Genomic DNA, 22,682 nt, shown 5'->3' on the forward strand with positions numbered 1-22,682 from the left:
TCCGCGCGCGTTCACAGGCGCTAAAAGTAAAATTACGGTCCCTGCGTGCGTCCCTCCCGCTGCACGTTCACAGGAGCTGAATGTAAAATTACGGTACCCAGGTTGGTTGTTCCTCCCCTCCCTCCCTCTGCGCGTTCACGGGTGCTGAATGTAAAATTATGGTACCCAGGTTGCTTGTCCGCAGGCGCCAACACGCCTTCTTTTCAGCCAATCTAGTGCCGACTTCAACAATCACACCTCCTTTTTTAAGCAGTACGTCATAGCGAAAGTGACGAGATACGTAGCGGAAGTGACAATGGTACCAGATTTTAACAGGTACCATAATTTAACGGAACACCGGCGCACAGTGAAAGTGAAAGTAAGATTCACACTTCTAGACAAACTGTTAACTCCTTTGTGACAGAACAGCTGAATATTTAATAAAGACCTATTGAAAAAATTATTTTTAGCTCAAAATAAGTCAAATGCAATCATAAAAAAAAAAAAAAATGCCTTTAAATGGGGATGAGCTGCACTACACAATCCATAGATGTGAATGCTGCTATTTCAGGAAGAATAGCTGCCATGCCTTTCTAATCCTGGACTTGCAAGCCTTGTGGTTGCAAAGTTGCCTATGTGGCACTAGCCTACGGTACTTTGTTCATACCTACGGTTTGCATCGTCTGCGTGTTTGATAGCAAATTCTTGCCATGTACAAAAAATAGCTGGCTATAAAACGGATCACACTTGCACTAGAAGGACTTTGCATATGAACACGTATCATTTCACGGCAGTATAAAAACAAACATGTACAAGACAGCATGCTGCCGACCTCAACGCATGGTAATCACTACAGGGTGTTATACAGCTGGCTGATAGCAGTGACGGGAACTGTATCCTCTCTTTCTTGAAAAACTGTCATCAAATCCCAGGGTGTCTGAAGCCGTTGCGATCAAAATTCATCTTCTGAACTATCCGCCAAGAGCATGACACGGTCTTGCATGCTGTTAAACTCTCTCTGCTTGGGGAAACAAGGAAGACCAGTCGTTAACCTGTGTTCCTCATCCTTGACCAATGAAATATGGGAACAAAAAATAATAATATACTTCAACGGCGTGCCCACAAATAAATTTCCCCAAATTACAAGCTGACTCTCCTGTGTCTACTTGGTAAGACATAAACGAAACAAAGAGCCGCTATCGCCTAAAGTGCAAAAATACAAAATGTTTTATTGATAGCATTGATTACTAAAAAACATAAAAAAATGATTCTCACCAAAGAGAAATATTTGGCGGTTCTAAGAGGTAATTAAATACTTAGGAGCACATTTATTAAGACCGGCGATCCAGCGCTGGCCTCTACATAACTTTAGCGTATCCACCGCTGCTTCTAAATGTGAGACAGCTGTAAGACTTCCTTGCTGGCTTACATTGAGACCATTTTTTACGCCTAAACCAGGCGTAGAAAATGATGGATGAGATGGGCCTGCTGGCCCTTCCCCGCCGCGCCCACTTTTTTAGATCTGGCGTGAGCGGGGAAGGATTCGCATACTCTGCCGCAACATGGCGAACAACAGAATCTGCCCCAGATATACGCCACAAAAGTTGTAGGTTAAATGCCTGCCAATGTCCAAAATAAATAAGTAAATTGAAATGATAAAAATATATATCTATCAATTTAGCAAAGTGCAAGTATCTATAACTAGTGTTGAACGAATTGAAGTCCAAGAAGTGAACTTCAATCCAAATTTCAGGGAAAATTCGATTTGCCACGAAGCTGAATTTACTTGTGCTTCGTGGTACCGAATTGATTTTTCCTGAAATAGTGTAAAAAATAGAAATAAAAAAATCATACTTGCATAATCCATTTGTTTGCAACGGGCCGTCGGCCGCCATGTTGATTGAAGATCTTGCACGAAATCCCGTGCGCGGTGTCTTATGACGTCACCATGCTGCCCGACATGAGATCTTCAATCAAGATGGCGGCGGCCAGCCCGTCGTGAGCAGATAGATTAGGCAAGTATCATTTCATTTATTTAGTTTTTTTATTTCACACTCTGTTGTTGCTATCAGATGCCGTTATCAGCTATGAACGCAGCATCTGAGGGGTACAATGACGGGAAAGGGAGAAGGGGGGGCACCTGTTATTGCACCCACTACCTACAAAAAATGCACTTTGTGACAAAGTAATTTGCCACAAAGCAAATTTTTTGTAAAGTTCGATGAAGCAGCCAAATCGAACTTTGCTATATTTCCCTCATCTCTATCTATAGCAATAAATAGAGGCACAAAATAGGAGAGGAAAGAACCCACCGTACTTACCATACTACCCATCTATATGATTGTGTCCCATCTATGCATTTACCGTATTTATACCCCTGCATATTTCTCATTTTCTCAGATTCATATTTTAATGGTTTTTATCAATAAATGTTATCAATAAAGTATTTTGTATTTTTGAACTTTGGGCTACAGCGACTCTTTGTTTCCTTTATGTTTAGGCATAGGGGTAGTAGTTTGTGTGTGTGTGGTGGGGGGGTTATTGAAGGTTAATAATGTACTTGGGCGCACTATCGTGATGAATGGATATGCTCAGGCTGCTGCTTACCTTTCTTTTATGTCGTTTGAAGCCGTTTCTCCTGCGGCGGTTCATAATCTTTATGCTGTACAGAACTCCGAGGATGAAAAGTGCTCCAGCTATACCAACTCCCACAGGTACCAGCATACCAGACATGTATCCTGCCTGCATGGGAAATAGCAGCCACATAAATATTCAGTGTTTCTAGTCTCTCTGGTGCTATTAACCCTATGAAATCACAAGATTAAAAGCAATACCTTACACATTCCAGCATCAGATTCACATTACATTTTCATCCTTCAACCTTTACTTACATAGGTGTCCTGATTAGTCTCTTTCCGTTTTAGTTCTGTCAAGCAAAAAAAAATCTCCCATCTCTCCATATTTTGCTATTACTGCTGGCCTGCTTCCTCTAAAGTATGAAAAGCCTCATCATCTGCATTAGAGCTTTATCATGATCTGGGGCATCGACTGCATAAATTAAAATCTACTTTGCTTAAACAGCTTGTCCCATGTAAAATATACTATATTTTTTCAATCCAGCACCTAAATCTGAATATTTTTGTAATTGCATGTAATTAAACATTTTGTATACCCGCTGAGTTATTCAATAAATGCATCTGTATAGCGCCACCTGCTGTTTGTTCTTTTTATATTTCTCTGTCCTTCTTGCTGAGGTGGTAGCACATACCCCTGGAAAGGACATACCCCTGAGAAAGAACATGCCCCCTGAGCTGTCATAGGAAGACAGCTTCCGTGGAAAGGACACACCCCTGAGGAATTATATGCCCCCTGAGCTGAGAGCTTCAGTGGAAAGGACATATCCCTGAAAAAGGACATGCCTCCTGAGCTGTGATAGGAGAAGAGCTGCAATGGAAAGGACACACCCCAGAGGAATGATATGCCCCCTGAGCTGAGAGCTTCAGTGGAAAGGACATATCCCTGAAAAGGGACATGCCTCCTGAGCTGTGATAGGAGAAGAGCTGCAGCGGAAAGGACACACCCCAGAGATGCCAGCCTGAAATAAATCTAGCAGAGCAATTGAAGAAATGAATGAGAAGATCTCTGGATCCATGTGAGGTACAGGACTGGTTATGTGGTTCATTAGAAAGAGCTTGTCATGTACTATATGATGTCTGATTTTCATCTTTTAAACCCCTTTCACACACACATATATATATATATATATATATATATATATATATATATAGAGAGAGAGTCAATGAAGATGATGAGAATGTTTCAGGTGCTTCTCTGGGTCATGCCATATAGCAAGGCAAAGCTACAGCAGGTGACAACCACTGATCTAGAGGAAGAAGGCCGGAATAATCCACATCTGCAGGAAAACTTCCAATAAAAACACATAATTAAAACTGCTATACAAAGTATATAATATATGTATGAGAACTGAGAACAGGCCAGCATTTCTGCCGAGCGTATAGCCCTTGGAGACCTGAGATATCTTTTCTTGCCTACCTTCAGAAGAGGTTTATACCTATATTTGTGAATACTATTAGTGGCTCTTTTATGGATGGTGCTTGTACTGGGATGTTTCGATCAAATCGTCATAAGAATATCAGAAGAAAAGCATCGGGCTCAGCTGGAAAGAATATCAAAAAGTAATTGACCATAAAAACTATTTTTCGATGAGGTTCACGGGAGCCAAGGGCTTGGATGAGCTGTGTGCAGCATTTTTATCACTGGCTATGCATGACGGGACTCTTGGACTTCACCTGCAAGGAGATAGTCAGGTCTCATCATACATGTCACCCTTGGTAGTGACATATACTACATATCCAAAAATGCCCAAGGCCACTGAGCACTTGAGGCATATGTATAACATGGAGGGGGAGATCTATTGAGTTGGATGCTCTGATGGGTGGATCTATAGGCATGTGCTTTATAACTTTTCTTTTTGTTCTTAATGATTTTTAGTTTTTTTTACAGCTTTCTTAGCTTTATTATTTTTCTAAAGATGGCTATAGACATTAGATGTATGTTGGCCAAACCTGCAGATTTCATCGGGATAGGCTTACCATCTAATGTGTAGGTGGGCCTCTTGAGAAGAATAGGGACTGATGGTTATGAACTTGCCCAATCTTTTTGTTTTTAGGAGATAAGACGTGGCCAGAAAAATCCCACAGCAGTTTAATTCTACAGGTCTATTGGAGGTCAGACATATCTGCTGGCTAGATGTTGAGTGGTCAGTCTGATACTTACATGACCTGAACATCTCCTGTCATTAGATATTGTTATCCGAGTATCTCTAGTATCCTGAGCAGCCTGCAGTCTATGAAAGCGCTATAGATTTTAGGAATCCAACCTAAAATCGAATGTGCATCGGGGCCAGACTCCTCCTTGATACCAGATGTCAGGGAAAGAAGGATTGGGCATGTTATTATCCCAAAAAGCGTGGTCTTTTGATATCAGAAGGAGGAATATTCAAGCTATTGTAGCTTAAAGGTCACCTCCGCTTCATATTTCGGCTACGTCATATGAAATTATATTAATTCCAGATAAAATGTCTGTAATGTGCGTTAATGTGCCCATTTTTCAGCCGCCGTCATCTATGCTTCTCAACACAATGGTGAAACAATGTAATAAATCTTCAAGATTACACACTCTGGTGAAAAAGATGTTAGATTTACGAGATTTGTGCCATAAATCGAAGTATTATCTCATAGGTCTGACAATCATACTGACTTCCTTCTATTCTTTGTCTTTTTCATTATAAATCACTGCTAAGTTTACACTGATATTGTATTTTAGACACATTAATTTGTTATAAATGAGACAGAGGGAGAATTCATGACCCTAATCTATTAGCCAATTTGGAGAATCACATGCTCTGGAGGACCCTGCAGGTCTATGGACTACACAGACAGCCCACTGATTTCAAGGAGCACTGTGTAATGCCTCATTTCACCTGCAGTGGCACTGCAGAGGGAAGGAATGCTTGAGTCCAAGCAAGGGTTTACAGCAGCTGGACACCATGTCATTGAATTATCACTGGGGGGTGCGTCTAACAAAAAGGTATTGTTCACATTAGATAAACTGCCAGAAAATTACCCAGGGGTGCCATACCAACCAGCCCTCAGCTGATCGACTTATCAGTGAGTCTGGATGCCAGACCAATCAAGCTTCTGGCTCCGTGTCCAATCCCAGAGCTAGGTGGGAAATTTAAAGGGGTTGTCCCACGAAAAATATTCTACAGTTGTCAAACTAGCACCTGGATCTCAATACTTTTGTCATTGCATGTAATTACAATTTTTGCACATCCACTGAGTTATTCAATCAAATGTATCTGTGTAGCACCACCTGCTGTTTTTTGTTTTTCTAATTTCTTTGTCCTGCTCATTGAGATGGCCACACATGCTCAGTTTTATCCTTCAGCGTCCTCCTGAGCTGTGATAGGGAAAGCATGGACACGCCCCCTGAGCTGTGATAGGGAGAGCACGGACACACCCCCTTAGCTGCAGTAGAAAAGACACTCCCCTTGAGCTGCCAGCTTGATATAAGTCAGGCCGTGCAATGAATGGGGAGAACTCTGGATCCATGTGAGGTACAAAAAAGAGACATATGTCATGTACCATATGGTATCTACTTTATTTTAGAATAATCATGGGATAACCCCTTTAAGTGAGCACTTACTGCTTGTCTGTGCCTGTGATTTTTCCTGGCTTCTGTTTGTTCAGTGAGCTCAGGACAGTGCTGCATTTCTGTTGGACCTTCCTGTGTTTTGACCTTGGATTGTTTCAGGATTTACCCCTTGTCTACTGATTGGGCTTCTACTGATTCTTCTGGGCTTAGTGCCTCAGACTGTTTCTGGATTAACCTCTTTTCTTCTGCTTTGGTTTTTACTGACTCTCCTGGCTTAGACTCTAGCTTGTTTTATTCTCCAGCTATACCTTTGCATCTTGGGGGCATGCTGTGAAAGCATAATTGATATGGACACTAAAATCATAATTTCTCGGCAGAAACAGAGATCTGCTGTTTAGAAACAATGAACCTCTATGGGAAGGAGCGATCGCAATACTGATCCTTTGTTCCCATACAGTAGAGGCAACTGTTGCATATAAATGTAGCTCTCACCTCCACTGGCAATCAGGAAATTATCGGCAATGAACAGCTCATTCCCAATAATTGTCTGCTCAGTCGGCCCTTACAAAAGGGCCTTTACAGTGCCAAGCATGACCCAGAAATACAAACTGACTGCCATGTAAGGGGTCAGACTCAATTCTCCATGTTCTAACTTAAATTTAGTATTAACGTCCAGGGATTTCGTATTCTGAGCATTCACAAGGTAAGTGCAATGATTGTTCTCCTTCTATCACCAATGTTGGTGAAGTCAACACATTTCACCAGCAGTTCTGTAGGGCTGACTGTACTGGTCCTTCACAGCTCCATGGAGAGCCATCATAGTCACTCACTGATTGCAATTCCTGTTGCTAAGCAACAGTCCAAACTGATTTGTAGGCAGCCTAGCAAAACCCTCTAAGTATTTAACATGCAACTTAATGTTTAAGACTAGATTGAACTGCTACTATAATAAATCATGGTATCAAAGACAGTTTTGCTTGTTTTATACTTCCAGTTTTCTTGGAATGTTCAAGAAATATTACAGACAGATGTCACAATGGGTGACAGGAAAGAGAATAGGCTCCTGAACATGATGGATTTTTCTATAAAGAAAAATGTCTTTTTTTATATTCTTTCCCATCAAGGGGTCAGGGAAGTCTTATGAGAATAGATAAAGGTTGATGAGAAAGGGTTAAAGGCTTTTGTCCTCTCCAGGGTAAGCAATTCGTTAACCTTGAAGACCATGATGTCATATCTGACACTGATAGGATTCTTGCAGACAACACATGGTCTGGGCTTCTAGAAGAACCCTCGTGCTTTGCTCCAGGGATCTAATGTGAGACAGGAATATTTAGCCTGCTCTTCTAAGGACAAAACAAAATCACCTCCCTAAGGATTCGGGACAGTGAGGGATTCTGCCATTGTGAACTAGCTTACGGAAAAAAAAGCTGGAGATTGCAAATAGATAGCGGCCTTCATTCTAAAAATACAATATCCAGATAAGGAGAAAGCGGTCATGGTGTCCCACTGGTTCACTGCTAAAGAGTTCATTATTAGGACAATTATCCTCCAATGCAAATGCAGTGACCCGCTGGTTCACTGCTAAAGGGTTAATTATGTGATTCACTGCTAAAGTTAATCCAATGGTTCACTGTTAAAGTTGTTAGTATGCTTACTGAAAGGTTAGCTATTCACCATCTGTGATACAAGTGGTTACAAAGGTTGATATGACATTTTCCTAGAACTAAGATTACTTTTGTCCAGTCTCATCATGAATGAAGCTTAGCTGCAACACCAGACACAGCCTTGGACAAGGGTGGTGCTGTTCCTGGAAGGGGAAAAAAAAAAGGTTGTCCCATCTGGAGATTTATAACATATCCACAGGGTATGCCATTTAAAGGAGTTTTCCGAGACTTTTATACTAATGACCTATTCTCAGTATCTGATCAGTGGGGTCCGACACCGAGGACCCCCGCGCATCAGCTGTTTGAGAAGGCACAGGCAATGGCAGTAGCACCACGGCCTTCACTCAGCTCACCAAGCACAGTGCCATCCATTTGATAGTGACTGTGCTTGGTATTGCAGCTCGGACCCATTAAGTTAGTTGTTGCCAGAGGCCGGGAGAAGACGTAGGCGGCGGGGCCTTCCATGCGCTCCATGGGGGCTTGTGGTCTGCCTATACTTGCAGTATGCCACTGAACATGACATCACATGGCTACAGCGAGTGCCGGTGCCTTTTCAAAGAGATGCTCTGTGGAGGTCCCGGGGGTCCAAAGGATAGGTCATCAGTAAAAAAAAAAAAAAAAAAGTCTCGGAAACCCCCATTAGTGTCCAATAGAAGCAGATCCCATCATAAATGAAGAGGATGCCACTTGTGTGGCTTTCACCATTCACTGATATCCAAAAAATAGCCCAATAGGCACATCCAGATGGGGCCCAGTCAGGGGCGGATTGGCCACAGACCTTACAGGGAAATTTCCCAGTGGGTCGATGCCCAGGGGGCCACCTGGGCTCTCCTCAAGGCCGGCCAGTGAAAGTTTTTGGGGATGTATTTTGTGCTGCTGGCAGTATTTTGTGATGGACTGTGGTATTTGGCTCTGTTGGGTGGTATAATGTGCTGCAATATGGTGTTGCTGGCCCTGCCTTCCATCAATTTAGACCCGACTACAAAACGGGGCTACTTTTAGTATTTTTTCCAGGGCCACTTTAAGTTCCCAGTCCGCCCCTGGGCCCAGTTCTTCACATATAAGTGGAGGTCCCAAAGATGGGACTTGCATCCACTGGACATTTATAAGTCCAGATAAGACAAACCCTTCAGTTAAAAGTGCCAACAATCAAATAGTGACTTAAAAATAATAATAATAATGACTATAAAATACATATTTTTTGGCCAGTAATAATATTGGAGTAAAAAAAAAGTTTAGCAATTTTTCTAAAATGTATCAAAACTGAAAAATGCAACTGCAGAATTCTTCCCGTGACTTGGTAAGACATGGAAGATGTCATTAATGCAGACTGAGAGTGGGGGAGAGCAATGCACAGGTACATGAAGCTGGGAGATTAATGAGGGGTGACGCACGGTTGTGAAGAGGGCTCTGGCCCGATCGATACTGAGTAGCAATTCCACTTTAAAAATGGAAAACCGGACCGTGGTGACAGTAAATGGAGAAGAGGAATTGGAAGATAATAGCACAAACGGGGGCAATCAGGGGAAAACCAAAGAAGCATAAAAAAGCATTACAAGGGTGAAATGACTGGTAACGTACATGATATTAGGTGACTTAATGGATCTTCTATTGCATTTTACTTTACTGCTGATTGTCTGCTTTATAATCTATAGTGAACGTACAATGAGACCAGTCTGGAGAGAGTTAATCATAAAGCTCAGTGCTATTCACTATACTGAATGTCCTGTATTTGTCAATAAATGTGAACATTTTAGTAGAAAGTACAGGATAACACATACTTGCAAAACAACAGTTTGCAGCCCTCTGCATTCACTAACCTTGTGTTTCTGTCTATGCTGGCTGTTTTATCTTATGTACAATTTATACTCAAATATTTTATTACATAAAGGAAGCAAAAACACCCCTTGTGAACACAGCCTAAACCCCTTCCCAGCCCAGTTTAGAGTATGTTTATAACAAGTTGGTCCAAAAATTAGATTCATGTCTAAATCGATTCTACCAGAATCAAAAGTTCTCCATTTGGTCAGAAAATTGGTATATGACACTCTGAGATCTATATTTCTATCTGATATCTGTCTATCTATCTATCTATCTATCTATCTATCTTTGTATCTATCTATTGTGGGGTTTCGCTCTGGTAGGCAGCGTAAACGGACGCAGTACAGAGGCAAAATACAAGTTCTTAAAGGGAACCTGTCATGTGGATATTTAATTATAATCTAACTAATTATATACAATCATTAACTACTAAAAAGTACCTTAGATGTATTCACTTACTGGTGTGACAGATGGTTACCTCATAATATACACACAAAGATGCCGCATGCCGCATGCTAATGAGCTGATTGGAGTCCAGCGTGATGTCATTGAGTCCCTGCCCACCTGCTGCTGATTCATATGGAAAAAAACTGTCAATCTGCAGCCTGCTAGGCGGGGAGAGTCAGGAGCTCATAAATATTCATGACTTATCATGTTGGTAGATTGCCTGTGTCAATTAAAGAAAGTGACCCAGCATTTTGCTAAGAGAATCAGTCACTTATTTATGTTGCCCTTAGTTAGGACACCATAAAACTGGTGACAGGTTCCCGTTAACTCAAACTTCAGTGTTTATTCACACTTGCGGCAGTTGCACAAAACAACACGTCACTTTGCAGTCTTTGGTATTATTCACACACAATGGAAGGTTCATATTGCACAAGTCTAGGGATCGACCGATTATCGGCCGATATTCAGTATTTTGACCGTTATTAGTATCGGCATCTATTTTGCCGATATTCCGATAACGTATTGGGAACACAGATCGCGCTGCTGACAGCGCTCTCAGTGTTCCCTCAGCAGCACAGGGGAGAAGGAAGCAGTGTCCCCCTCCCCTGTGCTGCCGCTGCCGCCAATGACAGGAAGGAGGACAAGAGGAAAGGAGGGGCTGTGGCCACTGCGCCACCAATAAAGATAGCTCTCTCATTAATTCATATACAGGAGGCGGGAGCTGGCTGCAGAATCTAGCCGGCTCCCGACCTCTATGAGCAATAGATGCGATAGTTAACCCTTCAGGTGCCGTGGATTGCAGCTACCGCTCATAGAGGTCGGGAGTCGGCTATGTGATTCTGCAGCCAGCTCCCCCCTCTTGTATATGAATGAGATTTCTCTTCATTGGTGGCGCAGTGCGCCCCCCCTCCAAGCCCCCCAGTATTATTCATTGGTGGTGCAGTGCGCCCCCCCCCCAAGCCCCCTAGTATTAATCATTGGTGGCAGTGGCCACAGGGTCCCCTCTCCCCTGCTCCTCCGATCGGAGTCCCAGCAGTGTAATCCTGGGGCTCCGATAGGTTACCATGGCAGCCAGGACGCTATTGAAGCCCTGGCTGCCATAGTTAGTTCCATGCTGCTGTGTGCACAAAGCACAGAGCAGCAGGGACAGTGTAAAGAGATCTATCAGGGGGAATAGGACAAGGGTTCTAGTCCCTAAGGGGGCTAAAAGTTATAAAAAAAAAAAAAAGTATGAATGAAAAAGAAAGATTTACAAAAAAAAAAACTACACGGTAACAATAAACATATTAATTTTGTGCAGATTTTTTTTTTTTTTTATGAAAATTCCCAGAATATTGGTATAAATTATCAGCTATCGGCCTGAAAGTTCACAAATTATCGGTATCGGCCCTAAAAAATCAATATCGGTTGATCCCTACACAAGTCACCTTGTTGGCAGTTCTGCCTCCAGTAGTCCACAGCAGGCTTTAGGGGGCCTGTTCCCCCTGCACATGGGTCTCAGCCCTCCAGTCCGGCACAAAACCTCAGATCCCAACACTCAGCTGCTGAGCCTAGCTGCCTATTTAAGGACAGCCAGTTGCTGCCAAAACCTGGAACGGCACTTAAACTCCGGTCTGGTGTTTGACCTCACCTGGCTGGAATTCAGCTAAGCCGCATATGTTGGGAGGAAAATACCTGCCTTCCCAGACAAAACCCCTTGCTGTGTCACATACCCACCCCCTTTGTTCAACCCTGAGGGGGTGAACACACGCCAGACAGTGTACCCGGGAAAGGGCATCCGCGTTTTACTGTAACCGGCCTGCCCTGTGTTCCACCGAAAACGTAAAGTTTTATAGGGAGAGAAACCATCGGGTGACCCGGACATTTCTGTCCTTGGCCTGGCTCATCCATTTGAGAGGGGAGTGGTCAGTCATCAGGCGGAACTTTCTCCCCAACAAATAATAGAGGAGATACTCGAGTGCCCACGTAATGGCCAGGCACTCTCTCTCCACTATACTATACCTGGTCTTGGCTGAAGTGAGCTAACGGTTGAGGAAGACCACGGGATGCTCCTCCCCGTTGACTTCCTGAGACAGTACAGAACCGAGGCCTACTTCGGAGGCATCGGTCTGTACTATAAACTCCCTTTTGAAGTCGTGCATCACCAAAACCGGGGACCCACACAGGGCCGACTTCAAAGCGGAGAAATCCTCTTCCGCCCGATCATCCCAGCGAACCATCACTGACTTGTGTCCCTTCAAGACCCCTGTCAATGGCACGGCCACCGTAGCAAAGTGAGGAACAAACCCCATGTAATAACCCACTATTCTCAGGAATGACTTTAATTGCCTAGTGGTGACAGGTCAGGGCCAATTTCTTATCACCTCTATTTTATTTACTTGGGGTTTGATGACTCCGCACCCAATGACATACCCCAGGTACTTAGTCTCCTCTAACCCTATCGCACATTTTTTCGGGTTAGCGGTTAGTCCAGCATTCCGAAGGGAGTCCACTGCAGCCTGTACTTTGGGTAGGTGACTTTCCCAGTCGGTACTGTGGATGACAATATCGTCCAGGTAAGCCGAAGCATACCGATGATGTGGACGAAGCACAATGTCCATAAGTCGCTGAAAAGTGGCGGGGGTGCCATTTAGACCAAAGGGTAGCACCTTATAGTGATACAGCCCCTCAGGTGTGACGAAGGCAGTTTTCTCTTTAACAGCCACTATTAAGGGCACCTGCCAGTACCCTTTCGTGAGGTCCAAAACAGAAAAATACCGGGCTTCTCCTAACCTTTCGACTAGCTCATCCACCCGGGGCATGTGATATGCACACTGGCAGATCCAGAAGTGGGGGGGCGGCGACGGCGGAGCACAGGGAGATGAGCGCTTCCATTGTAGAAGCGCTCATCTCCTTAGTCATCTGTATCACAGTCCTCAGGACAGTGATACAGATGCCTGTGCTGTGGGGCAGGGGTGGGAGAGTTGTGTCCCTTCCCCTTACTTTGATAGGCTGCTGGCACTAGGCTGGCAGCCTATCAGAGGCGGGCGCAGGCGGCGCAATGACGTTATCGCGCCGCCGGAGTCATACAGCGCGGGACACAGGCCGGAAGAGGCCTGCATCGCATCGCTGACATGGAGGTAAGTATAAGTGTTTTTATTTTATTTTGTACAATAGTTTTACTGGCACATTGGGGGGGGGGGGCCTCTTGTTACTGGCACATTGTCGGGGGCCTCTTGTTACTGGCACATTGGGAGGGGCCTCTTGTTACTGGCACATGGGGGGCTCTTGTTACTCGCACATTGGGGGGGCTCTTGTTACTGGCACATTGGGGGAGGTTCTTGTTACTGGCACATGATGGGGGGTGCTTATTACTGGCACATGATGGGGGTGCTCTTATTACTGGCACATCATGGGGGGGTTTCTTATTACTGGCTCATGTTTGGGAGGCATCTATGGGGGCACATTATTGGGGGCACTTATTACTGGCACATAATTGGTGAGCACTATAGTGGCATCTACTGAGGCCACAAAGAAGGGGTATTTATATGGGGGGCTCTGTACAGTAGCATTTTATACTGGGACACATTATGGTGGGTACTATGGGGAAGGGGGGAAAGGAGTACTATGGGGTCATCTACGGGGGGCACTAAGAAGGGGTATTTTATACTTTCAAATTATGGGGGACACTGAGGGCATCTACTGGGGCACTATATATGGCGCATTTTATACTGGTACATTATGGGGGGCACTAGAAGGAAGGGGGGAGAGGAGCACTATGGGGGCACTATATAGGGGTATTTTATACTGGCACATGATGGGGGCACTATAGGGACATTAGCTCACCTGAGGGCATTACAAGGGGGTATTTTTGCACTGTCACATTATAAGGGGAATTATTTCTACTGGGGGGGCATTATGGTGGGCTTTATTACTCCCCCATGGTATGACCCCCTAGTAGCAGCACCATCCTCTCCCTGCTCTGCTATTCCTCTGCCCCTTCTCCAAATTCTTATTATGAAATCTTTCTCATTAGGATAAAACACAACATCAGCTCCACCAAGCCCCCTAGCGAAAGTTTGAAGTGGTGTCCGAGATTCCCAAGGTCCAAGCCAAGTAATTGTAAGTTTTTATGTGAAATATGTTTGTTATACACATATAGCATACACTGTGCCACACAATATACAGTATACCTCTACACTGTGCCACACAATATACAGTATACCTCTACACTGTGTAGTCTGTTCTATAAGTACCATTGTTTTGTGGCGGCAGACAGAAAATAATCTGGAAGTGCCCCTCACGAGACCAGGCTCTGGATCCGCCGCTGGATACGCGTCGAACTTAGAAATATTGTTAAGTTTACGAAAGTCGTTACAAAACCGCAAAGTCCCGTCCGGGTATCAATACTATAGGACTGGCCCACTCACTTTTTGACTCCTCAATGAGGTCTAGCTTCAACATTAGATGCACCTCCTCTGAGATGGCTTATCGCCGAGCTTTGGTTATCCGGTATGGTTTTAACTGGACTTTTGCCTGAGGCTTAGTGACAATGTCATGCTGGATTATGGAAGTGCGTTCAGGGATGTCCGAGAATACATCAGTGTTCTGACTAACTCACTTCCTGGCCTCCTGAGTCTGTTTAGAGGAGAGGCTGTCAGCAATTTTTACCGTGGCAGACGCTTCTCTTGAATCACACAGAGGGGCCGGAACCTCTTCTCCTAGAAAACCCGACACAGGCTGTCTTCTGTACAGGTTTTCCTATCTTTCCACAGTTTGAGTAAATTCACATGGTAAACCTGCTCCAGCTTTCGCCGCCCTGGCTGGTGTACCCTGTAGTTTACATCTCCAATTTTCTTGAGTACCTCGTAGGGCCCCTGCCACCTAGCCAGGAATTTACTGTTCAAAGTCGGCACCAGAACCAAAACCCGATCACCCGGGTTAAATATCTGGACCCGAGCTGCCTGCATATGCTCCCTAAGGGGCAACACTGTCTCTATCCGATCTTGCATCTGGGTAACGTACTCAATTAAACTTTTATGTGGAATGGGTTGTTGTTCGCACGCCTCTTTGGCCACGTCCAAGAGACCGCGAGGGTGTCTGCCATATAGCAGTTTGAAGGGCGAGAACCCAGTAGAGGCCTGGGGTACCTCTCGCACTGCGAACATGAGATCGGGTAGAAGGAGGTCCCAGTCCTTCCCATCTTTAGACACTACCCTTTTCAACATATTTTTTAATGTTTGGCTAAACCTTTCTACTAGACCGTCCGTTTGCAGATGGTAAACTGACGTCCATAGTTTTGTGCAGCAACTTACAGAGTTCCCTCATCACCTTGGACATAAAAGGGGTCCCTTGGTCGGTCAGAACCTCTTTAGGTAGTCCTACTCGGGAAAACATCTCTATTAACTCCTTAGCTCTGAGTTTGGCCGAGGTATGTCGCAGTGGCACCGCCTCCAGGTACCGAGTGGCGTAGTCTAGGATGACTAAGATGTGTTGATGCCCTCTAGCGGACTTCGGTACTGGGCCTATAAGATCCATAGCTATTTGGTCATGTGAGAGTCGTGTAAACGGTACCTCGATAATTGGGAGAGGTACTAGGGGACTACGGAAATGTGGCTGGGGGCTAGTTATCTGGCACGTCGGGCAAGATTTACAAAACTCTACCACCTCTCTGAATATGCTGGGCCAGTAAAACCGCTGTAGAATACGATCCTGAGTTTCTGCAGCCCCAGGTGACCCCCGAGAATGCGTTGGTGGGCTAGATCTAACACGAGTTTGCGATAAGCCTTGGGGACCACCAACTGTTCAATAGGCTCACCCCGTAGTTGGTTTACCCGATACAACATATCCTGATGAACCACAAAACGGGGAAACACTGACTTTGTCCCAGGTTGTTGTGGTTCACCATCTACTATTAACACATTTTCCCAGGCTCGGGATAGGGTTGGGTCCCGACGTTGGGCGGAACCAAACTTATCCCTGGAAACATTGAGGTCTGCCAATTCAGGACTCGGCGGCAAGTCCTCCATGTTTCCCACCATCACACTTAGCAGGGCTTCTCCCCCTCTTTCACCGAAGTGGCGATCACCCCTACCGCCGGCCCTTCGGTCTCGGGTATCCAGGGTTCTGGTCTCCCCCCTGAGCCGGGCCACTCTGCTAGGGTTACCCCTGTCTCATTGGTATCGGTAATTCTCGTAGCAGGCCACAGTGTCGAGAAGCCTGGGAAGTCTCTCCCTATTATTACTTCACAGTGTAGATTGGTGGCTATGGCCACCTGGTGGGTCCACCTGCCGGTAACCGTGGATAGAGACACCATAGCGTGGGGTAGTCTTTTAAGTCTCCATGAATACACATTAGCCCGACTTTCCGGCCAGTATACTCAGCGGGCCGTACCAGTGTAGCCCTTACCAGGGACACCAGACTCCCTAAGTCCAGCAACACCACCGCCAGAGTGGCGGTAGCCATAGTTAGTGTCCACGGGTTCACCCCGATGGGGAAAGTCAGCCCTTACGTGGCCAGGCTCCTGGCACCGCCAGCAGACTATCGGAGCCGGGTCCGTATGGGGTTTTGTTGGCACAAGTCGCCTGGCCTCGGGTGGAGATTTGCGGAGTTTGACTGCCCCACTCCCAAAAGAACCCCCCTGTAGATTGGCAAAGCCCTCCAGAATACATCAGCCAACAGACGATTCAGCATAGCAGTGAAACTCAGCACGTCAGGCTGCAGCCATTTTTACAACAGGTGTAATAGATCATAATACTGAGGTCTCGCGGGTTCAGCCGGGTTAAACTCCCACTGATGCACCCGCTGGGCCCGGACCAACACATTCACCCCCAGTCTTGCCAGAATCTCACCCTTTACTGTCGGGTAATCTGCCGCTTGATCGTCCAGTAAGTCGAAATACACCTGCTGGGGTCTGGATGCCAGAAACGGAGCGACGACCTCAGTCCATTGATCTCGGGGTAGCTTCTGCCTCACGGCCACCTTTTCGAACACCGCCAGATAGGTTTCGACGTCATCTGAGGGGGTCATCTTGGGGATCGCCGCACAGACCGCTTTCCGAGCATCGTGGATGCTCTGGGATGCTCCTGCCGCCTGTAAAGCAGCAGCTGGTTTGTTTCTTGCTGCTGCTTATTAGCCTCCCGCTGCTGCAGGTTAGCCTCCACGAGGGCTTTCACGACAGCTTCCATTTTGTCGAGGGACACAAGTTGTAATCTCGCTGGTTTGATGTAAGACATACAACCGTGCCCAGACAAAAAATAAATTTTGATATTTTGTCCTTCACGCTAGCCTCACTACGCTTGGCCCCATCCTCCACCAAATTGTGAGGTTTCGTTCTGGTAGGGTAAACGGACGCAGTACAGAGGCAAAATACAAGTTTTTAACTTTAGTGTTTATTCAAAACGACACGTCACTTTGCAGTCTTTGGTGTTAATTCACACACAAATGGAAAGTCCATATTGCACAAGTCACCATGTTGGCAGTTCTGCCTCCAGTAGTCCACAGAAGGCTTTAGGGGGCCTGTTCCACCTGCACATGGGTCTCAGCCCTCCAGTCCGGCACAAAACCTCAGATGCTAACACAGAGACTCAGCTGCTGAGCCCAGCTGCCTATTTAATGACAGCCAGGTGCTAACAAAACCCGGACTGTCACTTAAACTCCGGTCCGGTATTTGACCTCACCTGGCTGGAAACCAACCAAGCCTGTAACGGTCACGTCCACACACACACAGGGGGGGGGGGGGGGATAGTGACCACTGCGCTCCACCCTCACCCCTGGCCCTGCCTACTTGCCTCACGAGTCCTGATGACAGGGGACAACTGGACGGCAGTCCCTAACTTAGGATACGTGCGGGAAGGACAAGAAAAATAACGGATAGTGAACAGACCGGGTCAAAACCAAGAGAGCAACGCAGTACAGAGGGATAAGCAAAGAATGGTCAGAAGAAGCCGGGGTCAAATACCAGGAGAGTAAAGAAGCACAATAGGAGTCCACAAAGAATAGTCAGGTGGAAGCAGAGGTCAAAATACCAGGAGAGATGCGCAGTAGAGGAGGAGCAGGCAAAGGATCGTCAGGGAACAGGATCAGGTAAGTATGCAGGTATCCAACAAATCGCCAGGAACATAAATTAACAGGCAACCTGTGGCCAGAAGGCTGCCTGTTAAATACTAGTTAGCTGGGGTCATGTGATGTGGCCAGCGTCACATGACCCGCACCAGGAAGTACAGCTGAGCACCGAGTGCCCAGCTCGGTGCTCAGACCTCGCCTGGTTGCTGGGGGAACTGGGGACGCCGGCCGCGCGGAGGAGACATGCGCGGCCGGTCCGTCCCGCCCCCTATCACCAAGAAGACGAGGACGCTGTCCTCGCTCCTGCACAGAAACAGGACTCCGGCGGCGCTCAGGAGAGCGAGCGCCCCGGCGTCTCGTGACAAAGCCGCACATGTTGGGAGGAAAATACCTGCCTTCCCAGACAAAACCCCTCGCTGTGTCACACTATCTATCCCATATCTATCTATCTATCTATCTATCTATCTATCTATCCCATATCTATCTATCTATCTATCCCATATCTATCTATCTAATTATCTATCTACCCCATATCTATCTCGTATCTATCTCATATCTATCTATCTAACTATCCCATATCTATTATCTATCTATCTATCTATTTATCTCATATCTATCTATCTTTCTCTCTCTCTCTATCTCTCATATCTGTCAGATCTTGTCTCCAGCAGTGTAAATCCACAATGGCATCTGTAGCAATAATGTAAACCTGTAAGCACCAAACAACATATGTCAGGAAGTAAATATTTATCTTCTGCTATAAATATTAATATCTCTATGAGTGGATTACGATTATTTGTAGAACTTGATCCGTCACGTTCAGTGTCTTGCTGGTGGAAATGCTGGAACGTTCTCATCTTCAGCCTCTGAGATCTGATTCTTCTCAGTGTCCAGTTCCATAAATCAGTGTCAATTAATCTGCACTGCACCAAAATGAACTGGTGCTGATTGTATAATTATAAAGCAGGGGCTGTCAGCTCCTTGCATTGATAGATTGTACGGGAAAACAACAGGCACGCTGCTACGAGTATAACATAAGGAGAGATTACAGAACGCAATGTCTTTAGGATTTAGCTTTTCTTTGCAGACTCTTATAAGAAGGAAATTCTTGATTCATTTCTTACTATATCTATTCCAATCGGATCTCCTTTCTCCTTATACAGTGCTCCGAATCCCCCACACGGACATATATAATACATTTCTGGGTGCCTGCCACCACCACTAGAGGGCGCTCATCAGTGTACTGTACACTGTTTTATGTCAACAGTAAGCTCTTAAGCTCCTTCTAGTGGTGACTACATTAATTTTCCCATTTAATTCAGTCTATTGCTAAGAGTACCCGAAAAAGGCTTGACCGTTATAGAGTTTTATCAAAGGGGTTTTCCAGGAATAAAAAAAACAATGGCCTATCTTCAAGATAGGTCATCAATATCTTATCCGTGGTGGTCCGACACTTGGCACCACCACCGAAACTGTGATGCTCCGGTTAGAGCTGTGCCTCTACCAAGCACAGTGCCATCCACTGGATAGTGGCTGTGCTTGGTATTACAACTCAGGCCCACTCATTTGAATAGGATTGAGCTGCACATAGGCCATGTGACTGATGAACGGGACATCATTGGCCTACAAAAAGGCCAGAGCGCTCACCGGAGCCCCATGGCCTCTTCAAACAGCTGATCGGCAGGGGTGCCGTTAGTCGGACCTCCACCAATCAGATCCTGAGGGTAGGTCATCAATATTTTACTTGCAGAAAAGCCCTTTAAGGAACTTATCATCACTGAGTTTGGGCCTTTTTAGTTTAAACTGGCATGTCTTCTCTTGTCTCTCTAGGTTTATGCTGCTCCTCACATTTGATGCATCCGCATCATCTCTCCTCGCCCCACTCCCAGTGCACAAGAGGCATGTCTGTGTCCTCCACATGAATTTCTGAGTGAGGATTTCCCTTTCGTCCTTGGCTTTAAACACTGACTCAAGTTAACAACATAATATGAAATAAAAACATTGAAAGCGCTGCTACTCAATAAATAAGAATACAGAATCATGCGCTCAAATCTTATCTATAAAAACATGTATTTTATATTGCATTTAAAGGGCATCTGTCAGCAGATTTGTACCTATGACACTGGCTGACCTGTTACATGTGCGCTTGGCAGCTGAAGGCATCTGTGTTGGTCCCATGTTCGTATGTGCCCGCATTGCTACGAAAAATGATGTTTTACTATATGCAAGGCGTTGCCATTACACCTAGAGGCTTTGCTCTCTCTGCAACTGCTGTGCCCTCTGCACTTTGATTAATAGGACTAGTCAGTGTAAACATTATCAAGCCTGGTCCTGTGATTTAAAGTGGAGAGGGCGTGGCCGTTGCAGAGAGAGCTGAGCCTTTAGTTGTAATGGCAATGCCCCCATTGGTCCTAGAGGCTCATTTGCATATATTAAAACACTATTTTTCTCAGTAATGCAGGCACCTATGAGCATGGGACCAACACAGTTGTCTTCAGCTGCCGGATCTCCATGAATTATAGTCAATAGGGCTGGCGGGCATTGCGGTAACATCCAGCAGTGCCAGATCTAGAAAGTTCCAGCAGGCTGTTCTCTGCCGGTACAGCCTGCCAGAAGTAATAACGCTGGAGTAAAACTAGCCATACTGGTATTAAAAGGGGCTGTGCAGTACTAAGACATTGATTACCTCTCCTAAGGTTGGGTCATCAATATCAGATCACCGGGGGTCTGACTCCCGACACCCCTGCCGATCAGCTGTTTGAAGGAGTAGTGGCGCTCAGATGAGTACTGCTTCTGTTTCAAAATCACCTGTGGGTGGCAGCGCAAAAGTACCTGTAGAGGGAGCGCAGTGAAATTACAACTGCTTGTCCCACTGAAGTGAATGGGTCAAGCAGTTGTATTAACGCTGCGCATCCGCTGCCAACGAGACAGCGCACAGGTAACTCTGAAGCAGAACTGACATGAGCGCCGCTAATTCTTCAAACAGCTGATTGATGGGGGTGGTGGGAGTCAGACCCTCGCTGATCTGATGTGCATGACCTATCCTGAGGACAGGCCATCAATATATCAAAATCTTGGGCAACCCCTTTAAAAAGCATCTGTAGTGGGTGCACCATTTAATACTTGCCAGCAGTTCTTATTTTTGTGGGACTATTCTGAGAACAGACCCTCATATGTGGCGGGATTTATACTTACATAAAAGACATAAGGGGAGATTTATCAAAACTGGTGTACAGTAGAACTGGCTTAGTTGTCCCTAGCAACCAATCAGAGTCCACGTTTCATTTTCCAAAGGAGCTCTGAGAAATGAAAGGTGGAATCTGATTGGTCGCTAGGGGCAACCAAGCCAGTTTTCCTTTATACCAGTTTCCCCCATAGGCTTACATAACATTTATTAACCAGAGGGGTATCATAATGAATCATTGGTTAAATCCTGATCTTCTGTGATACCAAATTATTATGTGGGGTGTGTGCAGCAAACACGTGCTAGACTATAAGAACCTCTGGATTATTAGATGCCGAATCACAGGAAGGCTCTTGTATAAGGTGTATCCCTTTAACACTTAGAATGAATTAGGATATACAGTTTAGATATGGGATTTACCTTATCTTTAAGCTTCTCCATCCAACTTCTTACTAAAAAAAAGAAAATGTAAAGAACAATTAGAAACATAAGGAGCCAACTGAACAGCCAAGGAGATACAAAGGAGGATATACATAGTTTTTTATCTGTGCGGTTATACTATGACATACTGTATGTCGGGTATGTACATCTCCATGAGACCAGAAGATTTTCCTGGCGCATATGCTGAACATAAACCAAACAACTAGATGTGAACAGAGCCTTAAAGCATCAAGGGAGAAAAAGGAATGTCGATAAGAACAGTGATGTTGATCATTTTGCAGGATGAAATGAGAAAAAGAGGGCCTTTAAGAAATACAAATCGGAGGGGTCAAATGTAGCCTTTAAAAAGTATAAAGAACTAAATACATTATGTAAGGGGGTAATAAAATCAGCGGAAATATACAATGAAATACAGGTGGCCAAAGGAAGTAAGACCAACCTCAAAACATTCTTCAAATACATAAATGCAAAAAAAAACAAGGTCAGAACATGTAGGGCCCCTAACTGACGGTAACGGGGTGTTGGTCACTCACTGGGGATCAAGAGAAGACCGAGCTCCTAAATGTTTTTTTTTTTAGCTCTGTATATAGAAAAGAAGAGAGGGCATCTCATGAGGGTGTAAATACCTCAAATAACATACTTACTTGGCTGACTGTAGATATGGTCCTTAATATGGTAACATTTTTTTTAAGTGAACAAGGCCCCAGGTCCAGATGGATTACACCCTAGAGTTCTAAAGGAGCTTAGTTCAGGCATTGCTTTGCCTCTGTTCATAATATTTACCGATTCTTTAATGACAGGCATTGTACCAAGAGACTGGCGCAAGGCGAATGTGGTGCCCGTTTTCAAAAAGGGTGCTAGGTCTTCACCAGGAAATTATAGCCCAGTAAGCTTAACATCCATAGTGGAAAAAATGTTTGAGGGCC

At 45.1% G+C, this 22,682-nt stretch overlaps 1 protein-coding gene across 3 annotated transcripts in view; it reads right to left on the bottom strand.

Moving 5' to 3' along the window:
• Window positions 1–260: 260 nt before the first annotated feature.
• Window positions 261–22,682, bottom strand: part of ARMH4 (armadillo like helical domain containing 4) — a 136,651-nt gene continuing 114,229 nt past the window's right edge. For 2 of the 3 annotated variants that reach the window (XM_044272400.1, XM_044272398.1), the window contains exons 6-8: window positions 21,736–21,767; window positions 2,587–2,721; window positions 261–1,000 (exon numbers count right to left, since the gene is read on the bottom strand). In XM_044272400.1, coding sequence (XP_044128335.1) covers window positions 932–1,000; window positions 2,587–2,721; window positions 21,736–21,767 — 236 coding nt within the window. In that variant the 3' untranslated portion in view covers window positions 261–931. The remainder of the gene's footprint in view (window positions 1,001–2,586; window positions 2,722–21,735; window positions 21,768–22,682) is intronic. The other variant, XM_044272399.1, reaches the window with a different exon arrangement.

The sequence above is a fragment of the Bufo gargarizans genome, chromosome 11 (assembly GCF_014858855.1).
Source record: "Bufo gargarizans isolate SCDJY-AF-19 chromosome 11, ASM1485885v1, whole genome shotgun sequence".
NCBI classification, from domain to species: Eukaryota; Metazoa; Chordata; class Amphibia; order Anura; family Bufonidae; genus Bufo; species Bufo gargarizans.